Source organism: Mobula birostris, chromosome 3 (assembly GCF_030028105.1).
Source record: "Mobula birostris isolate sMobBir1 chromosome 3, sMobBir1.hap1, whole genome shotgun sequence".
In the NCBI taxonomy this organism is placed as follows: Eukaryota; Metazoa; Chordata; class Chondrichthyes; order Myliobatiformes; family Myliobatidae; genus Mobula; species Mobula birostris.
The window spans coordinates 142,298,141-142,309,539 of record NC_092372.1 but is presented as its reverse complement, the minus strand read 5'-3'; the positions used below and the strand labels follow the sequence as shown (position 1 = coordinate 142,309,539).

The following is an 11,399-nucleotide window of genomic DNA, read 5'->3' as shown; positions in this document are numbered from 1 at the left end:
GGATCAGGGCTTCGAATGTACTAAACATAAGATTACGGCTGTTGCCATATGCCAGCATGGTTAGAAATGGGATGGTTATGCAAATGAATGCATATAATGCAGGGTGTGACCTGTATAAGTTTGATAGTTTGCATTGCAGCAGCATCCGGACCAGTATCCTTGCAAGAAAATACACTAGAGCTCTGAGATAGTTTGAAATAATTTGGCAAGGGGTTGAGCATCAGCTTATGACATTGAAAGGGAGAGAAATGGAAGTGAGAGGTCAAGAGCAAGGAGTAGCTTTTTATTGAATAGGTTTCCTGGTACTCTCTGTTAGGACCAGGCTAAGAAATTTATCGTGCATGTATACAAATATATTAATCATATTAAACAAAGTTTAAGGGCTTCGGGTGTAATTGGCCAAATGGGATTAAGATGTTATAATAATAACAGATATTTGATTTTAAAACAGGTGCAGGACAATATTAAATATTGCTGATTGAGAATAATGAGAATGTATGGAAGTGATATTGATTAAGGAGAGTATTGTAGAGATAGGGTGAGGTATCTCAAGCTGTCAAAAGCTTTAGAGTCTTTAGAGTTAAGAAAAATATCAGGATATCACATTTAGAGGGGTTTATATTCTATATACTGTATATTGTACTCTTAAATTCAGATATGGCAAGAGATACCCATGACAGGGTGGAAAAAATAATGATATTCTCAGAATCTTATGAAAATGCAACACTTTTATTAACTCGTGGCAATCCTAGGACTGTGACTGCTGAAAATGGAGAAAAAAATATCTGCTTTAGCACTGGGCAGATCAAGCAGAAAGTATGAAGGAGGTACAAAATCTCTCAAACTATCATCTACCTGCCCTATTAAGCAGTTCTTATCTCACTGATGGCTAAAGCTGTGGTTCCCATGTCAGCCTTGTTTGCTATCTTAGAACAATTGGAGTGATGAACATAACCACCAAACCCAAAGGATTGCTTAAGAAGTTCATGAGTCATCAGCCAATGGAAAGGATATCAAGGAGCAAATTTGCAGGGTAATTATACAGGGAAATTACAGGAATGGATAAAGGGGAAAAGGGAATCAAGTGACAGCTTTAGTGATCGAAAGACAGCTGAAGCCCATCACGAGTACGGATTATCAATGCAGACAGCACTAAGGAAAATCTGAAGATTTTTATTACATAATAAGTACACTATGAATAGAGAAGTAACCAGGGAAAGAGTAAGGCCTGTTAGGAACGATGTGGCAATCTGTAGGGACCAGAATGAAATTCACAAAGGAAATGGAATTTGAGTTTGAAGAGCTCAGTGAGAGCAAGGTGAAGGTCTCTATAAATAAAGAAGAGGTTTTTAATAGTATGCAGTCTTGAAGGTGGGCAAATTCCCAGAGCCATATGAAACTTATCCTGGCTGCTATGAGAGGCAAGGTTAGAAGGTTTTGGGCACTGGATGTGATATACACAGGGATAGCTTTTGTTTGAATATTGAAATGAAGATTATTAAAATATAAAGTAAAAAATATGTATCCCTACAATGGAGTACCCTGGTGCTCATACACATTAGAAATAACAAAGCTGAATTTTGAATATAATGTAAGAGCTTGAATACCTACGTTCCAACCTTTAGATGTAGTGGAATTGGAGGAAGTTCTGAAGTGAATGATGTCATTCTGCTCGTGAAAATTACCCATTTGTTTGAAAACTAAATAGGTTGCAGGCTTAAAAGTAGCAGAAATGGCTCTCTGTGTGAAAACCTATCTGACTGCATTTGACTGTTCAATGCAGATGACCATTGCAATCTCCCAGGTGCAAATTTTAAATGGGTACAGTTTTATTTGTTTATTATTTTAATGATTTTGAATATTTCTATTTAGAAATAGTTTGATTCTAAATTTAGTCCAGAATTGGCAGCACTGGTGTTATTTGTGCTTTTAAATGATAACTACTCCATCTGTTGTGTGTTCACAGCCAAAACCAAACAGATGGGATGCAAACTGCAATCTGTTAAAATATGCTGCAGGTCTTTCTTCTTTATTGTGGCCCTTCAGAATGCAATATAGGATCTTAATTTTATGTACTTTGTGCTGCAGAGTCATGATAGTTTCTAAAGCTGGGAGTGTGTTAATTGCTGGCTGAGGTGGTAGGCTTCTGCTTGCAATGATGAATTAAGCAGTCCTTCATTTTCATTTAGACAAGAATGCAAATTGTGCACTGGAGATCCTACATTTTAGCAGTAACTAAGTTTTCAAATTATGCCAGTCTTAGCAATTTTTGCTTAATTTTACAGTATTACTGATTTGGTTAAATATGAAAGTTAAAACAGGTTATTGATTTATAATGTTAAGACTTAAGTTAGTTGAAGGTTTTCAAAACTGAAAGAACTTTAATTATGTGATATTTAGCTAGACAGCTATGATGGTAAAATTTTATTTTTTTATATAAGGTATTACAGTGAAAGGAACTAAATTGGAAAAGAAGCTTGGGTGTTTGAGGTTCTTGATAGTTAAATTTTAATACATTCTGAGAGCTATATTTTTATTAAACAAAAGTTGGGTACACTTTTGGATGTAATATTTAGGTGGTTAATATGTTGTGGATATGCCCCATCACCTAATAACTTTCATTGCATGTTTTCTTATACAAGTGCATTATCTGTTCCTCTACTGTGACCACCTGCTATCATACAGTAGTTCACTGACACTTTGGTTTGCTTTATTTGTTGTTCTTGTTGTGGTTTCCAAGCCATCAAGGGGACATACTGTAGATTAAGTCACTACTTTGTGGAACAACTTCATTCAGTTTGTAATGTTTTGCATAGCTTCCAGTGACCTGTGACAGGCCAGATCTTATTGACTCAGTGTGTGCCCTGCATGGAATTGGCTCTTAAGGTCCCCTGGGCTAAATGCAAAGGCCAATCATGTTGCTCTTGTATCTCTGAGTCAGAAACATGGCTTCTGGCAGAGCCGTGGAAAGGCCCACCCCTGAAATGTTTCTGATAGATTTTGACAGCTGCCAAAGAAAAAGTGAAGTTCAAAGTAAATGTATTATCAAAGTTACTTCTATGTCACCATATACAACCCTGAGATTCATTTTCTTGCAGGCATACTCAATAAATCCAGTAACCATAATAGAATCAATGGAAGACTGCACCAGTATGGCAGATGACCAGTGTGCAGCAGACTCCAAACTATGCAAATACAAAAATAAGAAAAAAAAGAAATAATAATAATAAATAGATGAGCAATAAATATCAAGAGCATGAGGTGAAGAGTCCTTGAAAATGAGTCCCTAGGTTGTGGGAGCAGTTTAATGATGGGGCAAGTGAAGTTGTGTGAAATTATCTCCTCTGGTTTAAAAGCCTGATGGTTGAGGTGGTAACTGTTCCTGAGGCTGGTAGTGTGAGCCCTGAGGCTCCTGTACCTCCTTCCTCGGGAGGAAGATGATACAGGAGCCTCTCCTGCCCTTGAGGGCTTTCTCTTTAATTTTCAATACTCTTTAAGTACCTGTGTTGTTCAAAAGGTTTTTTAAAGCAATTTGGGAAGGTTAAAAGAGGGCATACTGCTTTTACAAATTGCCTTCTACAATCACTTTTCACTGTCCCCATAACTTAATCAGTTTCTATTTACCTTTTGATTTCCACATTCCACATGTAAGTGATTGTTCAAGCAAAAACATAACAAACTAGCAAGTAAATTTGCTGTGAAGATCCTATCAATAATACATTGGGTATCAGCTTAGATCAGTAGTTTCCAACCTGGGGTCTACAGACCTCTTGTTTAATGGCATTGGTCCATGGCATAAAAAAAGGTTGGGAACCCCTGGCCCAGATTTAGCATTCAAATCAATAATAGGACTTGGAATCCCAGTCTTGCATTTTTATTTGCAAATTGACAATGAAATAAAGAAAGTGATGCTTAATAACTATATTAGTACAATGGGGAATCTCAGTGATGCTCTGGTTTAAGGTGAAATATCCAGTGCATTTAAGATATATTGTAGAATACAAGAAATGTTTTTAAAGGTAGGAAGCATCACACACGGAGATTCTAATAAGGATATTTTTCCAACACTTGCGAATTAGAGTTCTGTACTAAGGTCTTAGCAGTTTGATTACTGCCTCTACCTTTGAAAATGTGGACCCCTTTTCCTGGATATCTTTGCCTATGGTTGTTACTGTAAGCATCTTCAGAAATCAAGAGCCACCTAGAAACTGTTAAAAACATAGAAGTGATGAGAAAAATGAGAGAAAACTAGAGAGATGGGACAATAAGTCATGGGAGCTTTGATTCCATCAGTGACTAGCAGTGAGTCATTGAACATATAAGAGCAGTATTGGTAATTGTACTTTTCTCATATGAGCCATTATTTACTGCAATTCACATTTTTAGAATGACCTGAAACAGAGAGATTGCATGAACAGCAAACTTCCTGCTTGTGGCAAGTCTCAAAGGACATTTTTTTTTCAAAACTTAACTCAACACCATTATTACTAAATCCTTTTCTCGGTAATAATTGTTGCCTTTCTCGCTTTAGTCCACATGCACTCATCAGCAGAAAATTTAGTACAGTATTAACCCTGGGTCATTAAGCTGTCACATATCTATTGAGTGGTATGTGTGTGTGTAAATTAGTACGTAGTGCAGAAGAAGAGGAAAACTGAGGTAGTGCAAATGGGTTTGTTTTCCATTCAGAAATCTGATGGTGGAGGGGAAGAACCTGTTCCTAAAACATTAATTGTGTGTCTTCAAGCTCCTGTACCAGATAGTAACAATGGAAAAAGGGCAGGTCCTGTGTGATGGGGGTACTTCATGATGGATGCTGAACTTTTGAGGCATCGTCTTTTGAAGGTGTCCTCAATGTTGGGGAGGCTAGTTCCCATGATGAACCTGGCTGAGTTTACAACTATCTGCAGCTTTTTCCGATCCTGTGCAGTGGCACCTCCGTATCAGACATTGATCCAAGTGATTAGAATGTTCTCCACAATACAGCTATACAAATTTGCAAGAGTCTCAGGTGATATACCAAGTCTCCTCTTAATGAAACCATAGGCACTGTTGTGCTTTTTTGTTCATTGCAGGATGGATCTTCAGAAATGTTAACTCCAAAAAACTTGAAAGTGCACACCCTTTCCACTACTGATCCCTCAATGGAGATTGGTGTATGTTCTCTTGACTTCCCCTTCCTGAAGTCCATAATGAATTCCTTGGTTTTACTGATTTTGAGGGCAAGTTTGTTGTTGCAACAGCACTCAAGCAGCTAATCTTTCTCAATCCTGTACACCTTCATGCCATTGATTGTCAGTGAGGAGGAGATGTTATTTCTGATCCACACTGATAGTCTCCTGGTAAGGAAATCCAGGATCCAGTGCAGAGGGGGTTTACAGAGGCCCACTGTTTGGAACATGTTGATTAGAACTGAGGGTATGATTGTATTGAATGCCAAGCTGTAATCAATAGTCGGTAGCCTGACGTAGGTATTGCTAATTTACAGGTAATCCAAAGCCGAGTGGAGAACCAGTGAGATGGCAACCGCTGAAGACCTATTGTGGTGATAGGCAAATTGCAGCGGGTCCAGGTCCTTTCTTAGAAAAGAGTTGATTCTGGCATGACTATCCTCTCAAAGCACTTCATCACAGTAGATATGAGTGTAAGTGTGTGATTGTCATTGAGGCAGCTTACCCTGCTCTTCTTGGACACTGTATGCTTGTTGCCCTTTTGAAGCAGGGGAAAATTCCAACTGCAGCAGTGAGAGATTGAAGATGTCCTTGAACACATGCACCAGTTGGTTGGCACAGGTTTACAGCGCGCTACCAAGTACACCATCAGGGCCTGAAGCCTTGTGAAGGTTTACCCTCTTGAAAGATGTTCTGACTTCAGTTTCCACAGGGGGTATGATGGTAGTAGTTGTTCAGAGACTTTTCAAGCTGGCGTGGTTGAAATCCCCCACAATGATAGGGAAGGCATCAGGGTGCGTTGTTTCTTGACTGCTGATCGCAGTGCTCAGGTCCTCCAGTGCTTGCCTAATTTTTACCAGCGCTGGATTGTACAGCACTATCGGGATGACCCAGGAAACTTGCTCGACAGATAAAATGGCTGACATTTGACCGCTAGATTTTCCAAGTCAGTTAAGTAGGATTGAGATAGAGCTGACATGTCTGTGCACATGACGAGTTAATCTTAAAGCATACTCCACCTCTTCTATCTTTAAAAGACTCAGTTGTCTTGTCTTCTGGGGGGATGGTGAAGCCTTCAGACTGCAGCGCTGCATTCATCATGGCAGGGGTGAGCCATGTTTCCATGAAGCAAAGTACACAGCAGACCCTGAAGTCCCTCTAGTACTGCAATGTTGCTCTGAGGTCTGTTTTATTTTCCAGAGACTGTATATTTGTCAGCAGGATAGTCAGGATTGGGTGTCTGAGGGCTCTGCATTTCAATTGTACCTGCAGACTGGCTCACCTTTCACGCTTCCTTGTACTCTTGATCTGAGTCTGCAGTCCAGGGTCCACCAATTTTGAGTATTGATAGATATTTTAAATGTCTTAAAACTATGTTGCTTACTGAAGTACCCATGGCTGTGACTGGATTTCAGCTGTATTAGTCCTAAACAGGAATGTTTGATTATTTTTATCAGAGCTGCACAGAGAGAGTAGCCACTTATTGGCACCTGCTTGATCTTCTTTCTCTAACCCCTCATCTCTGAGCACCAAGCTTTTGTCCTTTATCCTTGTTCGACTTGTTCTTGCTCACCCTTAAATAGGTGATGCTCTTTAGAGTTTGCATCAAGTAATATTTCAGTGGAAACCTAACCTGCCATTTATTTCTTCTGAATGCCAAGGAAATCCATGTCACATCCCAAAAGATTCCCCAACTATGTGATAGGGTTAGTGGCCCCAGTTTCCTCTGGGTTCGTACCACAAAACCACTAACTTGAACTGGAAAACATTTGCATTATTGATTTTTGAGGAAATGGGTAAAATGGAGAGCGAGGGTTAAGGTAAGGTATGTCAAAGAAAGAGCTTTTTTTAAACTTAAGAGGAAACTAGCAATGCAAATGCATTCAAGGGGGGGAATTGATGCAGAGTGAATCAGGCAGGTACTTCCAAAGTATTCTGCCTAAAGAGTGGAGAATGCTGTGTTGAGGGAAAGCATGAAACTGAAGAAACTGTCTAGACATGCACTTGAATTACCTAGGCATAGAAGGCTATGGGCCAGGTGTTGCAAGATGGGATAAATATGGATGGATACCACTGGTTGCCATTGACATTTTGGGCCAAATAGCCTGTTTCCACTTTGTAAGATCCTGAGTCTATGTGCGCCATGAAAATAAATTCAAAGGCAGTATAGGAATTCAAATTTTAGAGTAAAAATTAGAAAGCTTGATCGTGCCAATTTCTTTACACTAGCAAAGCCAGTGTTATACGTCAGCAAGAAGAAACACGGTTGACAGCTGAGTAAAAAAGATAGCTTAACAAGTTTATAAAAGAAGTTTTTTTTTTGAAGAAAAAGTTATTTTGTTGTTTATGGAATGTCCCTGATATTAGTTCTGCAGTTCATATGAAGGAACGAGGGCCACAGATTGCTTATTGATATCTTTATTTCAAGGCATAGAGACTGAAGTGAAGCAGCAAATGTTGATGAACTCAGTGAACTTAGCCTTGAGTTTTATAGTAGTTTTCAGAAATACTTCCAAGTGCATATGTAAATAAGAACAGATACCACTTGACAATTTTTACTGTTTTCCTATGCATTTTTTATTGAAGTTTTGGACTGTTTAAAACTAAAGGTTAGAACTATGTGGTTCCATGGAGTATCTCTTAAAACCTTGCTAGGAATGATTTCATAGGTCGCGTTGTGTATTTGTTTTCTCTCTATTTTATATTAATGGGCAAAAATTATGTATTATTAACCCTAAGAAATGCCATTCAAAGATATATCCAGCAAAAGGAGTGGACCTTGCTGTGTAATTGAGCATAAGATTCAGAAAAGAGATTGAAAGGCTTCACTATTGAGAAACAGCTGGTGAGAACAGATAAATTCCTAACTAGCTTTTTTTTAATGATTTGTACATAACAGAATTAAGTATTGGAAAAGAGAATCCGATACTACAATGCGACTTAAGTCTGAATAAGGAGCCTGCTAAGGAACATCCAAGGGGGCCCTCTGCCTGTGAAAGTTGAGCATTAATGGTTGCTAGGATCAGAGCTGGCATTATTGGATCAGACAGTTAAATAGCAATAGAACACCTGTCTTTTGTTGGCATCTGAATTCCTCTTTTATTTTGAGATTTACATTAGATGATTCAAATCCACAATTCCTTTTTTATGGATTTTAGTATTTTAAACTGGGTTATTCATGATGCATTACACTCTGGCAGTTAAAAGCTTGTGGTTAGAACCAGAGGCATTCAATTATTAAGTTACAGAATCTTTCATTTAGAATGTTGACTGAAAAACTGTATTGCAAGTAATTTGTAAAGACATTTTTTATTCTTTCACAGAGAAGTAAAGGGCAGAAACGAAAAAGAGGTACCAGCTCGGATGGCGAAAAGGCTGAGGTTTGTGCTATTCTAGAAGGCACATATGTTTCCATCTTTTAACATTATGTATATAGCATCTAGAAATTCATTATTTTCTAGGAACCAATTCCTCCTAGAACAAGACGGCGACGGCAAACCTCATTACAGAAAAGACCAAAATCTGAAGACCTGAGGACAGAATGTGCTACCTGCAAGAACCCTGGAGACAATGAAAATTTAGTCAGGTAGATGTTCAATGAATTTTACTGTTGCTACTAACATTTTCTTACCTTTGTATTTACGTATAACATTATAAATATTATAAAGTAATTTACAATATTGTAATCTTTTAAAAATCTGACTGCAGAAGCTTTGATTTGGAAAACCAGATTGATTATGTCTGTTGAGATACCACAAACATTTGCATTATGGATTTTTATGTAATTAAGTTGGATAATCTCTTTCTGTACATGAGGATTAATTATACCTTGTCAGGTTGACTGTTAATGTAGTATAACAACAGGTCACAAAGATAAACAAGCAGTAATCCAATTGAAGTACAGAGTTCTGCATTAAGTAAAGCTTATTCAATCTAGCAAATAATCAATGGGTTAGTTTGCTTCTGACATTTAGTCATCTGATCTGTGATTATGTTACAATGTTCGTTTGCGTTTTCCCCACTAGAATGCTGCACACAAATGTAATGAGAAATATCAGACTTTTTTCTGAACATGTTTTGATTTTTATATCCAGAAATTGGACCTTTATTGTGGTGTGCCAAATAATGTTGCCTTTCAGCTGATGCTTAATTGAATATACTGCAAAAAGAAGTGGAATATTGCAGGGATCAGTGGTGAGACCCATATGTGACATGGGTGAGAATATAGGAGCGATTGGTACATTTGCAGATGGCACAAAAACTGGTGGAGTTATGGATAGTGAAGCTGTAGTCAGTCATAGATCAACCTGAAAGTTGTGCAGAGGAATGTCAGACGTAGTTTAGTCTGGACCAGTGTGAGAGAATGTGGTTGGCGAGGTCAGTTTCTGCTAGAGCATATATAATATATGGAAGGGGCCCAGGAATGTTGATGCTGGAGGGCAAGTCCTTAGCTCTCTAAGAGTGGTGACATATGTGGATAGGGTAGTGGAAAAAAAGGCATTTGGCATGCTTGCCTTCATAGGCTGAGGATTTGAATATAAGAATTAGAATGTCATGTTGCAGCTGTACAAATCATTGGTAAGACCACACTTAAAGTATAATGTACAGTTCTGATTGCCACATGACAATAAGGATGTTACAGCAACAGAGAGAGAGTACAGAAGAGATTCACCAGATTGTTGTCTGAAATGAATGTCTGTAGTTACAAGGAGAAATTGTCGATGTTAGGTTTATTCTTACTGAAATATAGGAAGTGAAGGGGTGACCTTGTAGAGGTCTGCGAAACTATGAAGGGCATAGATACAATAAATAATCAAAGTCTTTTTTCCCTCTTAAGGTTGGGGTGGGTCTCTAAAACTAGAGCATAGGTTTCTGTTTAAGGGGATCTGAGAGGTAAGTCTTTGTCACAGAGATGGTGAATATTAAATAACCCTCAGAGAAAGGCAGATACTATTGCAACATTTAAAAGGCAATTGGACAAGATGTTAAGATAGGAAAGGACCAGTGGGATATGGGTCAAATGTAGGTGGACAGGATTAGTATAAATGGGAATCATATTTGACATAGATGAGATGGGTAATAAATAACTGTTTCTGCACTGCATGATTTTATGATTCAGTGTACCTTAGCTCCTCTCAACTGATATAGATTAAAGCCCTGGTCCTTAGAAATATTCTTGTAAATTTTCTCTGTGCGTTGTCAAGGACCTTTATGTCTTTTCTATGGAGTAGTGATTGAAACTTAGATGTAATATTATAATTGTGACCTAATCAGAAAATTACAACAGTTCAGCATAATTTCACTGATTTGTATTCACTGCTCTTGGTTTGCTGTACATACATGATTTTGGCTTATGATATCGATGATGAAGAGCAATGTCCCTACATAAGCAACCTCACACAAAAAGTGCTGTATTAATAAATATCTTCTCTTAATGTAAAATAACCTAATCCCAGGGGACTGGCTTCATTTCTTGGCTGTTGTGTACCGCCTAACAAAGTATTCTTAAAAATGAATGTAAAATGTCAGCTATATCCATCAAACTAGTGACTTAGATTGTTAAATTGAGATTTTCTTGAAATCACATGTGAACCATAGGGCATGGAAGGCCATTCAGCTCATTCAGCTCATTGAGTCTCCACCATTCCACCAAGGTTGATTTATTATCCCTGTCATCTCATTACCCTGCCTTCTCCCCGTAACCTTTGACATCCTAGCTAATCATGAACCTATCAATCTTCTCTTAAATATACCCAGTGACTTGGCCTCCACAGCTGTCTGTGGCAATGAATTCCACAAATCCACTACCCTCTCTTTCTGGGACTCTGCAGTTCATGTTCTTTGTGTCTATTTACTACTTTTTTTTTTTACTCATTGCACAATTTGATCAAGGCATTCTAATGCTGAACGGACTGTGCAGCTGTGGCCTGCAACCATCAATGCAGTACTGTACTGATTCTGTGGCTGTGGCCTACAGCTATCGGGCTCCTGGACTGGTTTCTGTTGCCTCAGCAGCTCCGTGGCTGTGGACTGACTTTTGGAGACTCTGTAGTTAATGTTATTTGTTTATTTTTTATTGTTTGCACGGTTTGTTCTTTTATTCACACATTGAATGTTTTATGGTCGTGTGTGTTTTCTTTTTGAATGGGTTCTGTTGTGTTTTTTTGCTTTGTGGCTGCGTGCAAGAAGATAAATCTCAAGGTTATGTACCATATACATACTTCATAC

General features: G+C 38.2%; 1 protein-coding gene across 6 annotated transcripts in view; it reads left to right on the top strand.

The window, feature by feature from the left end:
• Positions 1-11,399, top strand: part of phf14 (PHD finger protein 14) — a 268,298-nt gene that overhangs the window by 156,654 nt on the left and 100,245 nt on the right. For all 6 annotated transcript variants that reach the window (XR_011885414.1, XR_011885415.1, XM_072253393.1 and 3 more), the window contains exons 15-16: positions 8,495-8,551; positions 8,633-8,757. Coding sequence is in view for 4 of the 6 variants with exons in the window: in XM_072253393.1 (XP_072109494.1) it covers positions 8,495-8,551; positions 8,633-8,757 (182 nt within the window). In the remaining 2 variants the exon portion in view is untranslated. The remainder of the gene's footprint in view (positions 1-8,494; positions 8,552-8,632; positions 8,758-11,399) is intronic.